Source organism: Dipodomys spectabilis, unplaced genomic scaffold (assembly GCF_019054845.1).
Source record: "Dipodomys spectabilis isolate Male_0828 unplaced genomic scaffold, ASM1905484v1 ptg000054l, whole genome shotgun sequence".
Taxonomy (NCBI): Eukaryota; Metazoa; Chordata; class Mammalia; order Rodentia; family Heteromyidae; genus Dipodomys; species Dipodomys spectabilis.
This window is the reverse complement of record NW_024870731.1, coordinates 28,281,629-28,299,300: the sequence shown is the minus strand read 5'-3', so window position 1 is coordinate 28,299,300 and position 17,672 is coordinate 28,281,629. Positions and strand designations below refer to the sequence as shown.

At 36.7% G+C, this 17,672-nt stretch overlaps 1 protein-coding gene across 1 annotated transcript in view; it reads left to right on the top strand.

The window, feature by feature from the left end:
- The window catches only part of Suclg2 (succinate-CoA ligase GDP-forming subunit beta), a 247,512-nt gene that overhangs the window by 134,045 nt on the left and 95,795 nt on the right, over positions 1–17,672 (top strand). Inside the window, exons 8-9 of the mRNA XM_042679846.1 lie at positions 8,108–8,269; positions 16,660–16,802. Of these exons, the coding sequence (XP_042535780.1) occupies positions 8,108–8,269; positions 16,660–16,802 (305 nt within the window). The remainder of the gene's footprint in view (positions 1–8,107; positions 8,270–16,659; positions 16,803–17,672) is intronic.

Below are 17,672 nucleotides of genomic sequence, written 5' to 3'. Positions count from 1 at the left end.
AGAGTGTTACACGGTTCACACAGATAATCACCAGATAAAAATGTGTGCGAGGCAGAAATTCAATACATAACCTAAAATTTAAAAAAAGTGAGGGAAAGAGTCAGGGTGGGAGGGGTGGGTTAGAATGTTGAAAGGGGTGAAATTGATCAAGAGACACTGTATTCATAAACTGCTCTGTTGAATGGTAACTCCTTTGTACAACTACTTAAAATAAAAAATATTAAAGAATGTGTGCTAGGTTATTTATATGTAAAATACCTTTATTCAATAAAATTATTTTTAATTGATATGGCTATAAATTTGTCCGCATTTCATATAAAGAGGAAGGGAAGAGGTAGAAACTGTTTAATAACTCACTGGGCAGATACTTACCAGGATATTTTATTTTATTTTATTTTTGGGTCTGGTCATAGGGCCTGAACTCTGGGCCTGGGCACTGTCCCTCAGCTCTTCAGCTCAAGACTAGCGCTCTACCATTTGAGCCACAGCGCCACTTCCAGCTTTTTTCATCTTTTTGCTTATGTGGTGCTGAGGAATTGAACCCAGGGCCTCATGCATGCAAGGCAAGTGCTCTACCACCGAGCTACCTTCCCAGCCAGGATATTTTAATTCTTGACTATAACCCTGCAAAGTTAGAAGATATTATTCTTATTTTGTAGGACATGCAAGTTAGTTTGACACTCCTCCTTCCCAAGGGCAACTAGTATGGGAGGTGGAATTAGAACCCATGTCTCTTAAGTCCAGTGTGTATGTGATTCTTTTATGCAGACTGATCTAGGATCATTTCTACTCTTACTCTTTTAAACTACTATTTTGCTTTTATCAGAGTGTCTCAGAAATAGTTTAGTCTACCAGTCAAAATTCATGCTACATTTAGTGGTCAATAATGTAACCTGAAAATGAAAAAATTCAGTATAAAAGTTTTTAAAGGTCATATATATTATATGAAGTTTCAAACTAGTACGCACAAGCTGTCTGGTTATTTCATCTTTTATTTTTTGTCTTTTTAAAAGAAGAAAACCAGCTACTGAGTGGGATAACAATCGTGCTTAAGACTATTTTTATCCAACTCTTTAGGAAATAACCACAAGCCCTTGTCTGGCAGCAAGAATCGGGTGCACGAACCTTTCCTTAGAGAGTGTTTACAATCCTTGTGAAGCCTGAATTTGTTTTTTTAGTTACGAAGAGAGGAAAAAATTGAGTTATTTTGAAGGAATCATCACAAGAACACATTCTGTAAATACAGTTCATTAAAGCAAAAGTCTTACATGATATTTTAAGAGCAAAATTATCTTTAGCTATTAATTTGCTCATTGTACCATAAAAGTTTGGCTATTGAATTATAATCACAATTAAATGAGAGTGTTAGTTTATAACTCTAATGAGCAGTAGTCAAATTAAACCCAATTAGGAAATAGTGATTAATGACCACATGTACAAATTGATCTTCATCATTGTCACCATCCCCTAAAGCAGTCCTTTATTTGGAAACTATAAAAGCAGTCATTTATATCTTAGCAATATTGATTATCTTAATGTTTATAATTTGAACATGTATTTCTGGTTAGATCAGTAATAACAGACACTTTACATTAACACTTTCACAACAGAACCCCGATTGAATAAGTATTCTTACAATTTTAGTGTTAAATTTCTACATCACACCAAATATTTTGGCTTTAAAGATACTCATTATACCATCTCTCTGTAGAATTGTTCTCAATCTTTCATTACTTCAATGAGGAAGGTTAAAAAAAAACAGTTTATTTTACGTTTCCATAATGCTCAGGTGAAAGAAGAGCAATGGCCTTGATACTATTTTTAAGTCAGAGTCACTATGGGAGCATTTGACACAGAGAAAGAACTATAGTCTAAGAAGTTCTTTTTCCAATATGATTGACTATTTGATTCAAAGAATGTAATTTGACCCTATTAACTTGGTGTATTTTAGTGACTCTCAGCTATAAAGGTTGCTAGTGACCTACAGAATCCTAACCTTGGCTTCGTTTTTGTTTAAAAGTGGGAGGGGGGTTATTTTACTTGTGCAAGAGAAAGTCTAAGTTATGGTCTAGCTTAAGGCCTGAAAAGAATGAAAGAATTCTCCCATTTCTCTGCTCTATTCTCTCAGTATTCAGCTGTGAAGCCCAGATCCATTCACTAAACTAAAAGGAGGTTCAGCCCTGCTTTCATCTGGATTGTTCTTCCTCAGACAGACTCTGCAGTTGCTGGCAAAGATGGCCACCAGAGTTCGTCCCTTTTCACTAGCAAGTATAGAAACCCCTCAAGGGGTTCTAAGCCCTGCTTAGGTCACATATCTAGTCTAGGCCATTCACTGAACAAGGATTCTATAATATTGAAGAAATGCCCATTTTCCATTGGCAAAAGGGACACTGCACAAACACATGTCTACCTGAATGATCCAGCTTTTCCTGAAAAGTGGTAAACTGCCTCTTAAATAATCAACAGGAAATTGTATTTTTATTGCTTATTCACCTCCCATCCAAAATTTATTCATAAAATCTGTGGCCAACTAAGAACAATGTTTATTTACTTACCTACCTGCTTTATTCATATGTTTATTTTGTAAGCCACGGGGATTTTTAGGTCATTTTATTTTTTTCCTATTTTCAGCTAGCTCTGACTGCATGCAGGCTTCTTTCATAGGTCTGTTTAAAGCAAGTGGTACTTAGATGTTAAAGACATTTTGTACCTCAGGGGACATTTGGCAGTATCTGGGCATGCTTATAGTTACCATAACCTGAGAATGGTGCGTTGATTCCTCCTAAGTAGAGGCCAGAGAGGTTGCTAAACGTGCTGTTTTGCTGAGAGAATGATACCATTCAATGTATATGTAGTCCGGAGATTAAGGGTTCTTGCTGACAAACCTTCATTTATGGCAGACGAATACATCCATTGAACTTAAGGAGTGTGGGGCTAAGATTCCGAAAATTAAGGCTTGGTAACCAAAGTTATCTGGCATATCAAATTCTTTCCTTTCTTTTGATTGATTTCCATAAATAACCATCTTGTTGCTTCATGCTAGCAAGTGCCCATGTTGTTGGTGGGTGTTCCTCTGTTCCTCTCCTTATACACGAGACTATTTTCAAGAACATTTTCAGTTCCCTACTTCCCCGCACACTCCCTGCCCCATGTCTGTTTTCTCTTTTCACATCAACTCAAAGTTCTAAAAAGTGTACAGCTCTTGAAACATCAATATTTAATGGAAAGTGCAGCTAATTTTTAAGTATCAGCATTTTAAAGGCCATCTTGGCAAAGCACATTTCAATAGCACATTATAGTTATTTATCACAAATCAAACATAGCACATTGCTTGAAGACAGATTATTTTCCAAACTAATTATGACAGTATTACTTCCTGCTGTTTTTATGTTTCTTTTATGTATGAGTCTCCCTCTGAAATGTATTTTTCTTTTGTTTAACTCCGTGGTACATTCTTCTGTTGAAACTGGGGTCAGAGGCCTCTAACTGCCATTCATGGTCTCCATCAAGGTGGTTGAATTAGCAGGTTGCCAAATCTCACACCACTAAACAAAGTAACAAAAACACCCTATGAATATAAGTACCACAGGTTTCTTTGATATTTGTTCAGAAGGAAAATTCATTTGTATAACCTATCAAGCGTGTAACAATGTGTTTTTGATGGTGAAAATTGTTTTATAAATATTAATAGGTATGTTTTTTTCTTCCCACTTTGTACACAGGATGGCCTTTGTTCAAGATGAATTTTCTGTAAAATTGAGGTTTCATTAATTTGACATTGAAAATATTAATGCGTGATCTAGACTGCATCTCCAAAAGTACATTTTATCATAGTTTTTGCTGTCTTTTTGAACAAGAAAGCTACTTTTATTGCCCTGTTGTTGACATAGACATCAGTCCATCTTTAACAGATTAGTTCTTCAAGTGCATTTGGAAGTGTGTTATAGGGGGGAAAATGCAAGATTCAGTCAGTATTCAGTGATATATTTACTCTGTTGTGTAGCTTTTATTTTGCTTGCTATATTTATTCTCCACTTCTGCACCATAAAAAAATATACCACCTTGGGGCTGGAAAGGTGGCTCAGTGGTAGAGCGCTTGCCTTGCATGCATGAGGCCCTGGGTTCACTTCCTCAGCACCACATAAGCAGAAAAAGTCAGAAGTGACACTGTGGCTCAAGTGTAGAGCACTAACCTTGAGCTGAAGAACTGAGGGACAGTGCCCAGGCCCAGAATTCAGGCCCCACGACGGCCAAAAAAAAAAAAGTCAAAAATATACCACCTGTGGTCATGTCCTGTTTCAGTTGACTACAGTAGGATTTAGATTTGGTGAGAAATGTGGCTTAGTAGGGCTTTGCAAATATTGTCTGTAAAATGCCAGATAGAAAATATTTTGAAGTTGTTTGCCTAATAGTCTCTCTCTACTGCAGTTATTCACTCTGTTGTTGTCTTGGAAGACAGCAGAGGATGATAAGAATGTAGCTATTTTGTTAGATTCAGAAGCAATCCAAGAGTTGACCTGAGATACATACCTTGCGACCTTTGGCTCCAATCCTCATGAGGTGCTTTAAAAAAATACTGATCTTTAGCTATTGTAGCCTTATACAAAGGTATAATATGATTTTAGAGTCATCAAAGTCCTCTTTTACCTTCCTGTGATAGTCAAAAGTCTCTGTCAGTTATGATGCTAAAACTGCCACTCATTAAAATTCTTCCTTTGGGACAATTTTTATGTGTTCAGAAGATAGCTTTTATTGAATACTGTAGATACCCTATATATACTTAAACACCAGTAGTCATTGATTTATATTGACTCTAAAAGACATCTGGGATTATTATGGGAATGGAAAATGATAGGTAAGTTTTAGTGATAGGATGAGAAGACAACTCCGTAGAAGGGGCTGTAAGTGTGAAAATCAATGTGGCTAAGGACATTAGTGTTGATAGTAGTGCTCCCTCTTGAATGTCTGCTTTCTGAGAAGATAAGTGTTTGGCATATAGTCTCTTAAAACACCACCATGCAGTACTAATCTCTCTGAGCCCCATTTTATATACAAGGCCACTGGGCAAAAGTTATATGCCAAAGGCTTTGTGCCCAAGAAGTACCTAGTAATTTATGCTTTAGGTTTTTTTGACACCAGAGTCTATGCTGAGTGTTCAAGTTCAAGCAAAGACAATGAAGTGACATTTACTGAGCTAGTAAAGCAAAGAGTACTTTTTGTGCTTAGCTTGTGTATAATATTAAGGAATAAACTGTTTTCTCCTCCTATGCCATCACCAATCTGAATACCGCTGGAACTCATTGTGTGAGATTTTCCTACAATGTTTCTCTGACACCAGCAATGTCTTGTCAATTAAGTTCCTATGTTGCCTATATTTGCATCAGATCTCATACATTAAGGTTTGGTCTTGTAAGATTTTTTCCCCACTTCTCATGCTAATCATAAGCCTGAGTCTAGTTCTCCTGGCTAACCAGCTATAAATTGGGGTTCTCACAAGTCCTCTCTCATCAAGTTCTGTTACTTGATACTTACTACCAGTTTCTTACAAAGGGTATTTTAGAGGATATAAATACCTCCCAGGGCCTTTCAAGGGATTAAGAGCTCAGTGTTGGATACAGAATCAAAATTCAAATATTAATTGAAACATCCACTTAGTTACCCTGTTGTTTAAAAAATTACAACTTTAAGAATCTTTGTGCCAAGAATTGGGGATAAAGACCAAAATGGATTATTTTGTTTTAAGTTGTATATCATTGATTAAAATCATTAAAAACATGTAACTATGTATCTAAGAGAGTCTCTAATTCCTCCCCCCCCCAAAAAAAAAATAGATTTAGAACTTCAGGGTAGCTATTCAGTATTTTTAATTATTTACTGGCCTCCATCCTGAGAGCTACCTGCTTCAGTCTCCTATGTGTGTTAGTATTATACTCATGTACTTCAATACCCAGCTCTGAACCCCCTTTCTTAACTCCTAATCTGCTTAGTTATCTTCATATTTCTGTAATATCTTTATTTTACCAAAGATCTTGTATTTACATATATATCGACTTATCTGTTTAGTTTTTTCCTACAAAGAAGATACACAAGATAAGGGAACATTGGAGACACCCTCCTTTCATACAAAAGCCCCACTTCAAGTTCTGGGTTAGCTCTGGGGTTGTTTCTGGTGTTCACCCAATAGTGAGCTCATTTCTAAACTTGGCATTTGTGTCATATCACTGGAAAATATCTTTTGAAAAATTGGTTTTGCAGACATTTGGTTGGGTCTGCCTTCTGAACTTTGCATACATATCCATTAATTATCCTTTCTCTCTAGCAGCTTATAACCATAGTATTTATAAGGGGCAAAGATTAGCTTGGAACTATTTTGATTTACTGGCTTATCGATCTTGACCAAGAATTCTTTTATTCAAAACTCTTTACTTAGAAAGTCAATTTGATAGCCTTTGCCCATTCATTTTGAAGGTGTCAGTTAGAAGTAGTCTTGCCAGTGAATTATGGAGGAGCTAAAATTACTAATAAATTAATTAGAATGTATTTATAAACCCACTAGAAAGCCAAGAATGAAGTAGCTTTTCTATTGATTACTATGCTGGTCATTAACTGCTGAGAAAATGCCATTGTAGCAAGCATAGTACATTGCCAATTCCTTTGGTAATTGTAGGATTCCATCATTATGATTTCTGTGTTCTGGGAAGTAATTACTCATCCACTCCATGAATTCTCTGTGTGGGGGCGAGTGGGCATTTTGTGGCAAATTAAGGATTTATACAGACACTAACTTCCATGTAAGATACACTATTATTAGCTTTCCTTTAAATAATTTGTGGTCTGGATTTATATTATATCTAGAATTCTAGATGTTAATATGCCAGTTCCAAACAGATTTGTATCCAGGTTCAACCTACAGTCTGTGACAGTTGAAGAGAAGTGGTAGCATCTGTAAATGCTTAGTTTAAGATTCCTGGCTGTCAGTATCCTAAGTAATAAAAGGTTATGGTGACATGGTATCTCAGATGACAAGTTTCTACTCTAAAGCAGATAAAAAAGCATTAGAACCCGGATTCTAAACACGCTGCCCTTCCCCCTGCCTGATTGTCTTATAGAAGTTATCTGTAAATATATGGTCTATCCCTGTCACCAGATGAGTTTTTCTGTGCCATGTGCTCTTCCAGTAAGATGTTCAGAGTTCTGCCTGCTGCAGAGGATATTTATTGTGTTACGGGTACTGTGCTCCCTGACATTGTAACAGACCAATCTTGGTTTCTTAGTGTGTTAGAACTTGAATCTGAGAAGTCCTAAGTTTGCTTTGCACAAATTGAGGACATGGGTGTAGTTTTAGCAGCCTGCAATGCAAGTAATTCAATATACTAGTGATTGTTTTCATCAATTTCTCAAATTTAAAAAAAATGCCCTAAAATGAATTAGGTTTTTTTTTTATCAATATCACACAGGTAGTAATATATTTTGAACATTGCTGAAAACCTAGATTTCAAGTTCTTTTACTCAAACTATGAGGGTGCAAATTAGGTAATTCATTCCCTATAATAATTACTTCAAATTATATTTGTATATAAAAGCATTATGTTATATACTTTAGTTATACTTAATTTTTATTTAAGGTTAACTAAATAAAAGTTTGAGTTATTTAAATATCAATTAAAATAAAAATGTTATTTTGCAATGTCAGAAAGACAAAGGAAGACCAAAATGATAATATATTATTTTATATAATATGGAAAGGTGATAATCAGCAAATAATGAAAATACAAAATATACAAAAAATGATGAATTAGAGATGTATTTTTCCAATCTGATTTTTAACAGGTGATAGTAACTTCTGTTATTGTATTGGCCATAGACCAGCAAACATAAATTACTTTACTCATTACTAAAATGTAAGAAGATCAAGTCTTTGTCATATTTGTGTCTATAGTCTTAAATGTTGAGGGACAAGAAAATCATAACAGCTTCTTTTGTCTGTAGCTTGAGAAAGAATTATGGTATCTGGCTTACTTGTGTTCTTCTATACCTTCCTACTTATAGTACTTAATTTATAGATCCTTGAGAAATATTCAGACATGTTGCTTGTTTCTTTATTTAGTTGTCTGTTTTGATGCAAAGATAAACTTTGATGATAATGCTGAATTCCGACAAAAGGACATATTTGCTATGGACGACAAATCTGAGAATGAGCCCATTGAAAATGAAGCTGCCAAGTATGATCTAAAATACATAGGACTGGATGGCAACATTGCCTGCTTTGGTAAGAAAAATTTATGTCAAGAGATTTTTTTCTAGATTTTTTTTGTTTTGTTTTGTTTATGTGGTACTGAGGAATCGAACCCAGAGCTCATTCATGCTAGGCAAGCACTCTACACTAAACTACAATCCCAGCTGTTTTCTGGATTTTTGTAGTGTTTAGTAAACCCTGTATTTCTGAAATGGTAACCAGTAGCAAATAATTGCATTTGTTTTGTTTTTAGCTGGAGTCTACAATCCCAAGTCTCATTTTGATCCACAATCACTGATTTAAGTGGTTTCCCTGCTCTGGCGCTGTTGAGATTTGGGGTGGGGTAGTAAGAGACAGTTCTGGGTATAATGTTCAGCAGTGCTTATGCTGTTTTACAGTTCCCAGCTGTGAAAACAAACTCAATGAGAAAAGTTCCCCAACATTTCTAGACATCTGTGAAATCTTGTCTTGTTTAAACTGGTAAAACTTAGAGCAGAGGCTGTGCAAGTCAGCTCACATGACAGTATCTGTTTTGGGTTTAAGACAAAATTGCTTTTTCAGAAAAAGAAGACATAAATTGTAGTAATTTTTATACCCTTTTAGATTCTCTGTTAGCTAAATGACAAAATACTTCATTTATTATGACAATTTATTAACAAACAATATTCTCCATCATACTTATTTTAATTTGTAAAAGTAGCTTATGCAGCTAAGATAAGAATGGGTTTATAGAGGTAATACAATCTTGGTTATTGTCCACAGCTTATGGTGCTGAGATTTATACACTTCCAACTTAATTGCACAAGATTGTGCTTCTGGTAGAAACAATTCATTGCACTAGAAACTTAGGTTTTCATCTTAATGGAATTAAAATAAAAAAGATTTGTTGCTCATTAAACCAACAGCATTGTTATATTCAGAGCTGAAAAGATCTCATCTGAGAGTTTGCAGTTCAATACAACAGAAAATGACATCCAATTACAAGTGATACCAGAACCCTTGCAGTGTATTGAAGCAGTATCAGTAATGTAGCAGATCACCCACATCATTCTGCTCCTGATAAGCCAAGTGCTCTCAATATTTGTAGACATTTGAGAAAGGAGCAAGACAGAATTGTGTTTATAACAAATTAAATACAGACTCTTTGTACCTTCTGTAGGAATGTCCATAATTTGAGCAAGCCTCAAATGCTATCAACACATTTCAAATTGCTTTAAGAATTTCTATTTTTAGATGCCTCAGGCTTAATTAAATTAGTCACTGTTCATAGACTATCTAGGGAATTCCAGGGTCTGGAAAAGGAAGGGACATTTTTCTGGAGATTTTTGCTGTGTTTGTGAGATTTTTCTCTTTCAGAGCCTAAGGAAAGTCATTATATATAATTAAGCATAAGAAAGGAAATGAAGTGCAATTGGTCTGTGGATTTCATCTTTGAAAATAAGAATTTCAATGGTCAAACTCCGAACTTAATTCCTTAAGAAAAAGCTCCTAAAATGTTGGCAAATAGGACTGTATAAAGTTTTAGTTTTAATCATTGGGTTGCCAATGAGCATTTCTTATGCTAAAGCAGAGTAAAATGATAAGAATATTGGTACTGGTGCTATCATTTTTTTCTCAGTACATTAGAATAACATCTTAAAACATATGTGGTTTCATTATGTATAAAAAGGCATGAAACCCTATTGAAGTTGTGACCCTGTAGTTTGACCCAGAGGGATGTCACACTCAAGTGTATTTTCAGCAACCAAAATCGTAAAAGGATTCTACTTTTTACTCCAGTCTTTTAAATTCCTAAGAACTTTGAATGGCCTTTTCCTCATTCTGCCAATTCTGTGACCTTAGGTTTTCCAGAACCTAAAACTTGCTCTTTACCATTAACCCCAATCAGTTACTTTCTTAAATCTTCCTTGTTTCCTAGCTTGATAACATTTTTTAAAGTATTTATTGAGTATCCGCCTTTTCTTTATTTTTAATAATTTTATTTATTTTTTTGTACTGGTCTTGGGGCTTGAACTCAGGGCCTGGGTGCTGTCCCTGAGTTTTATTCTCAAGGTTAGTGCTCTACTACTTGAGCAACAGTTCCACTTTTGACTTTTTGATGGTTAATGGTGAGATTAAAAAAAAAGTCTCACAGATGTACTTATTTATTTATTATTTATTTAATTTTAATTATAGATTTTGAACTCAGGGCCTGGATACTGTTACAGAGCTTTTTTAGGCTCAAGGCTAGTACGCTATTTTTTTTTTTTATTGTGAAAATACTGTATAGAGGGGTTACAATTACATGGGCAAGGTAATGAGTACATTCCTTATCAAGCATTGTTGCCTCTTCCTTTGTTTCCCCTTCCCATCCCTTCCCATCCTTTCCCATCACCCTCCCTGCCAACCCCTCCCACGCACCAAAGTTGTAAAGTTCATTTTTAACATAACGTCTTGAACATCTCATTGTTGCAATGGTCCACCTGTATCACTATTTAAACAATTTGTTTTTCCCTTCCCCTCCACAAATTATACCAACATCAAATACAGTGAAAACAGGGGTGGGGGAGGGACATACAAAGCAGCAAAGAAATATCTTATAAATATGGTAGAAACAATAGCAAGAAAGAAAAACTATTTAAGTCCTTATCTTGGGGTTCATTTTGCCTAACCTCAACTTGACCGTTTCTGCTTGTCTCAGAAATATACTAGGAATTACAAATAAGGGAAATCATGGGACCTATCTTTCTTTGGGCCTGACTTACTTCACTTAATATAATTTTTTCCAAGCCTTTCCATTTCCTAACAAATGGGGCAATGTCATTCTTTCTGATGGAGGCATAGAATTCCATTGTGTATAGATACCACATTTTCTTGATCCATTCATCTACTGAGGGGCATCTGGGTTGGTTCCATATCTTAGCTATGGTAAATAATGCTGCAATAAACATAGTTGTGCTGGTAGCTTTAGGATGGTCTTGTTTGTGATCATGTGGATAAATGCCCAAAAGTGGGATTGCTGGGTCATAAGGAGCTCTATGTGGAGTCTTTTGAGGAACCTCCATACTGCTTTCCAAAGTGGTTGAACAAGTTTACACTCCCACCAACAATGCAGTAAAGTTCCCTTCTGTCCACATCCCCTCCAGCTTCTGTTGTTATTAGAGTTCTTGATTATAGCCATTCTAACTGGGGTGAGGTGGTATCTCAATGTTGTTTTGGTTTGCATTTCTTTTATGGCTAGAGAGGTTGAGCATTTCTTCATGTGTCTATTGGACATCCTTCTTTCCTCTTCAAAGAAGATTCTCCTTAAGTCTTTAGCCCACTTATTTATTGGGCAGTTGTTTCTTTGAGGATTTGTTGTTGGGGGATTTAATTTTTTGAGTTCCAGGTATATTTTAGATATGAGACCCTTGTCCGTTGTATGGCTAGTGAAGATCTCCCAATCTGTGGGCTTTCTATTGATCTTACTAGCTATGTCCTTTGCCATGCAATACCATTTATCCAACCTTTCTTTGATTTGTTGTGTTTCTGGGTCTCTTTTAAGAAAATTTTGGCCTTTGCCAACAAGACCTAGGGTTTCTCCTATTCCATCCTGTAATGTTTTCAGAGTGTCTGATTTGACTCCGAGGTCTTTGATCCATTTGGAATTGATTCTGGTGCAGGGTGATATATAAGGATCTAGCTTTAGTTTTCTACAAGTAGTTAACCAATTTTGCCAGCACCATCTACTGAAGAGGCTGTCTTTCTTCCATTCTATTTTTTTAGCTCCCTTATCGAAGATTAGATAGCTATAGGTCTGTAGGTTCATTTCTGGGTTTTCAAGTCTATTCCATTGGTCCTGAGGTCTGATCTTCTGCAAGTAACAAGCTGTTTTAATTACTGTGGCTTTGTAGTAGAGTTTGAAATTTGGTATTGATATTCCTCCAGTACTGTTCTTTCTGTTGAGGGTTGTTTTTGCTATTTGGGGTCTTTTATTGTTCCATATGAATTTTTGGATTGCCTCTTCTATTTCCTTGAAGAATGCATTTGGAATGTTGATAGGTATCACATTGAATTTGTAGATAGCCTTGGGAAGTATTGCCATTTTCATGATGTTGATCCTTCCAATCCAGGAGCATGGGAGGTTTTTCCACTTTGTAAGTTTTATTTTGATTTCCTTTTTCAAGTTTTTAAAGTTTTCATCATAGAGGTCCTTTACTTCTTTGGTTAATTCCTGGGTATTTTATTTTTTGTGGGGCTATTACGAATGGAGTTGCTTTCCTGATTTCAGCTGTGTTCTTTTCATTGTTGGCATACAGAAAATCCATTGATTTTTGAGGGTTAATTTTATACCCTGCTACTTTGCCAAAGTTTTGAATCAGCTTGAATAATTTGGGAGTAGAGTCCATGGGATTCTTTAAATATAAGATCTTGTCATCTGCAAAGAGGGAGAGTTTTACTTCATCATTCCCTATTTGGAGCCCTTTTATATTTGCATCTTGTCTTATTGCTGTAGCTAGGCATTCTAATACTAAATTGAAGAGAAGTGGAGAGAGTGGACATCCTTGTCTTGTTTCTGAGTTAAGAGGAAATGGCTTCAGTTTTTTACCATTAAGTATAATGCTGGCTGTAGGTTTGTAATTTACAACCCTTATTGTATTGAGGGATGTTCCCTGGATTCCTAATTTTTCCAGAACCTTCATCATAAAGGATGATGGATCTTGTCAAATAGTTTTTCTGTATCTATTGAGATAACCATGTGGTTTTTATCCTTGCTCTTAATGATGTGATGAATTATGTTAATTGATTTGTGTATATTGAACCAGCTTTGCATCCCTGAAATGAATCCTATTTGATTGTGGTGTATGGTTTTTGGATGAATTGTTGAAGTAGGTTGGCCAAAATTTTGTTGAGAAGTTTTTTTATCAATGTTCATCAAAGAAATGGGTCTATAGTTCTCTTTTTTTGAGGAGTCCCTGCCTAGTTTTGGGATGAGGGTTATGATGGCTTCATAGAATGAGTTCAGTAGTGAACTTTCACTTTCAATTTCATTGAAGTGTTGGAGGAATATTGGTGTGAGTTCTGCTTTGAAGGCCCTGTAGAATTCTGTTGTAAATTCATCTGATCCTGGGCTTTTCTTGGATGGGAGGTCTCTTATTGCTGTTTCTATTTCAATGCTTGATATGGACCTGTTAAGATGGTTTAACTTGGTTTAGTTTTGGCATGTCGATATTTGCTAGGAAAAGGTCCATTTCTGCCAAGTTCTCAAGCTTATTAGCATAAAGTTTTGAGAAGTATTCCCTTATAATGTTCTGAATCTTGGTGATTTCTGTGGTGATGTTTCCATTCTCATCTCTGTGTTTATTTGGGTGTGTTCTCTTTCTGATAAGATTGGCTTAGGGTCTGTCAATTTTGTCAATTTTTTCCAAGAACCAACTCTTTGTTTTGTTGATTCTCTCTATGGTTTTTTTGGATTCTAATTCATTTAATTCTAATTTAATTTTAATTATTTCTTTCCGTCTACTGGATTGGGGTTCATCTTGCTGTTCTTTTTCAAGGAGATTCAAATGTCTCATTAAATTGTTGGTTTCAGATCTCTCCAATTTGTTGATGTTGGAACTCAGAACTATAAACTTGCCTCTGAGTACTGCCTTTCCTGTGTCCCAGAGGAGCTGGTACTTTGTGTGTTCATTTTTGTTCAATATCATGAACATTTGAATTTCCATGACTCACTTGTGATTCAACAGTATGTTGTTTAGCCTCCATTTTGTAACAGGACCTTTTTTGGTGGCTTTTGGTGTTGAGTTCTAATTTTATTCCCTTGTGGTCTAAGAGAATGCAAGGTACAACTTCAATGTTTCAGAATTTTGACAAGTTTGCTTTGTGACCTAAAATGTACTCTATTTTTGAAAATGTTCTGTGTGCTCCTGAGAATACCATGTATTCTGATGCTGCTGGGTGAAATATTCAGTAGATGTCTGTTAAATCTAGTTGATTTATGCAGTTGTTTAGGTCTGCGGTTTCTCTGTTGAGTTTTTTTGCCGAGTTTATCTATTTAGTGGGGATATCGGTGTGTTAAAGTCCCCAACAATTAATGTCTTTGGATCTACGTGGGATTTGAGGGAAAGTAGTATTTCTTGGATAAATTTGGGTGCTCCGTTGTTTGTCAAATAGATATTTAGAATTGTAATATCCTCCTGAAGGGGAGATCCCTTAATTAGTATGTAGTGACCTTCTTTATCTCTTCTCACTAATTTTAATTTGAGGTCTATTTTATCTGATATTAGGATTTCAACTCCTGCCTGTTTATGGAGGCTGTTTGCTTGGTAGATTTTGTTCCAGCTTTTCACTTTCAAAATGTGTTTGTTTTTATGAGCAAGATGTGACTCCTGAAGGCAGCAGATAGAAGGATCTTGCTTTTTAATCCAACTAGACAGTGTCCCTTAATTGGAGAGTTAATGCCATTAATGTCTATAATTAGGACTGAAAGGTGTTTGGTAGTTCCTGCCATGTTATCCACCTTCTTGGGGGCTGCAGCAACTGGGTTCTTCCTATGGTTCTTGGATTCTCAGTTTTGGTATGGGTTCTTGACCTTTATCGTGGTCTTGTTGGTTTTCTATGCGTAGGACATCTTTAAGTAGGGCTGGTTTGGTGGAGATATGTTGTTTCAGTTTTTCTTTGCTATGGAAGGTTTTTATTTGACCTTCCATTATGAAGGAGAGTTTAGCTGAGTATAGTATTCTTGGTTTATAGTTGTTTGTCTTTAGGGTGTGGCATACATCATTCCAGGCTCTTCTTGCTTTATTTGTCTCTGCTGAGAAATCTGAGGTTATTCTAATTGGTTTCCCTTTATAGGTGATTGATCTTTTCTCCTTGACAGCTTTAAGGATCTTTTCCTTGCTCTGAAGTGATCCTGTGCGGATTATAATGTGCTGGTTGGATGTCCTGTTCTGGTCTGGTCTATTTGGGGTTCTAAAAGCTTCTTGTATCTGAATAGGCCTATCTTTTTGCATGTGTGGGAAGTTCTCTGCTAGGATCCTGTTAAACAAATTTCTTAGATCATTAACTTCTGTCTCTAGGTGCTCCTCTACACCCATTATCCTCAGATTAGGCCTTCTGATGGTGTCTTCTAAATGTTGAATAGATCTATCATATTTCTTGGATTTGTCTTGGATATTTGTATGCTCTTTATAATATCTAGGCTGTCTTCAATCCCAGAGATTCGATCTTCTGCATGGTCTAACCTACTGCCAAGACTTTCTACTTCATTGTTTATTTCTTTTCCTTCTAATTGGTTGGCTTTGATGGCTTCAAATTCTTTGTTGGAGCTTTGTTTTAGATCTTGTATGAACTTCTTTACTTCCTTAATTTGGTGTTCAGTGTTTATTCTCAAATCACTGGGTTGATTGGTTATGGTTTCCTTGGACTCCCATTCCTTATGTTGCCTGTGTCCTGCTAAATATGATTCTTGTTTTCTTCCAAGGCTTGAGTTGGAGCAAGCTGCTTAGCTGGGCCTTTGTCAGTATCAAAAATGGAAATCTCCTGTGGTGGGGGAGGGGCAGCCTTCCCTCCTCTGCTCACTGAGAAGGAGTGAGGATGTCAGTGTTCTACTCATGCCAGAGTCTTGTGTCCTCGGCTGTCTCTGGTTTGCGATCTGCAGGGTGAAGATATCTGTTCCTCGTCAGTTCTTGCTGGTGTTGAGTAGAATCTGTGCACTCACCACGTCTGGCACCTTTGACCCGGTCTCTCTCTGTAGGTAGAGTGGCTACGGCTGCCACCGCCGCTGCTGCCGCAGCTACTGGCAAGTGCTCAGATCTGTCTCCTTGCCTGGATTTTCCCTCTCTGGCCAAACTCTCTGTACTGTGATGGCACACTTGGTGAGATTGTGTAGCCTAGGACTGTTCACTGGAACACTAAAACTGCTTTCTGTGTGAGAGCTTGTTTACCCCCCAGCTTCTCCTCCGCCATCTTCCTCCGAACTCCTTGATAACTTTTTAATACATTTTTCCCTGTTCTCATCTTTTAATTTTTCTTTGATGCCCATATTCTGATCATTTATATCGCTGGTCGCCGGTGGCTCACGCCAGTAATCCTAGCTACTCAGGAGGCTCTGAGATCTAAGGATCACAGTTCAAAGCCTGCCTGGGCAGGAAAGTCTGTAAGACTCTTATCTCCAATAAATTTTTTAAAAAAAACAACTGGAAAACTGGAAGTGGCACTGTGACTCAAGCGGTAGAGCGCTCACCTTGAGCTGAAGAGCGCAGGGATAGCACCCAAGCCAAGAGTTCAAGCCCCACGACCCGCCAAAAAAAAAAGTATATGAATTCATATGGTCAAACAATTCTTAAAAGGGAACCAATTGATTTGGAATGATAATATGAGGGCAGCACGGGGAGAGGAAAAATATTTGGACCGCATAGAGTTCTTCAACATACCCTTTCTCATATTCTATTTGCATTTCACAGTAAATGGGGCAGGACTGGCCATGGCAACTTGTGACATCATTTTCCTCAATGGTGGGAAGCCAGCCAACTTCTTGGACCTTGGAGGTGGTGTAAAAGAAGCTCAAGTATATCATGCATTCAAGCTGCTCACATCTGATCCTAAGGTAACTGATTTCTTAGTGGGGAGATCATAATGTTTTTATTTCTTACCACTAAAAGCTGCTAAGAATGAAAATTCCAATGCATGAGCTTTCTAGCGTCAGGGAAAAATTCTGTTACATGTTAATTGTAAATTAATGATTTAACTCTCTTCTTGGGACAAAGGCCTGTAAGCATCCCCAGGATCTCATTTCAGAAGCTGTGCTGTTAAAGCCTTAAGAAGTAAAAGGAAATAAAAGATTAATGTTTCAAATATTGAAACAGTGGTGGTCACTAAACATTTTTTGGGTAATTGACACTAAACAATTAGTCCAGTGCTCATATGACTTCAAGAGAACTCAGCCTCCTATTTCTTCCATGAAAATCCTGAAAGTTCTACCATGATATCAGAAAATAATAGCATTGTAGGATAATTCATGACTATACAGCAGCTTCTGCCGCCGCCGCTGCCTCCTCCTCCTCCTCCTCCTCCTCCTCCTCCTCCTCCTCCTCCTCCTCCTCCTCCTTCTCCTCCTCTTCCTTCTTTCTTTGTCCTTCTTCTTTCTTTTTTCATCTTCTTCTCCTTCTCCTCCTCTTCCCTTTTTTTTTTCTTTTGCCAGTCCTGGGGGCTTCTTTTTTTGAGCTTCTTTTGCTCAAGGCTTGAGCCACAGCGCCATTACTGGCTTTTTCTGTTTATGTGGTACTGAGGAACCGAACCCAGGGCTTCATATATGCAAGGCAAGCATTCTATCCCTAGGCCACATTCCCACCCTCACTTGCTTCTGAATGCTATTTATTTATTCCTATTTGACTATGACAATTTGTAACATATGTACAAAGATAGCAAATATTTATAGTCTTATGGTTTCATCTTAAGTAGAATATAACTACAGTAA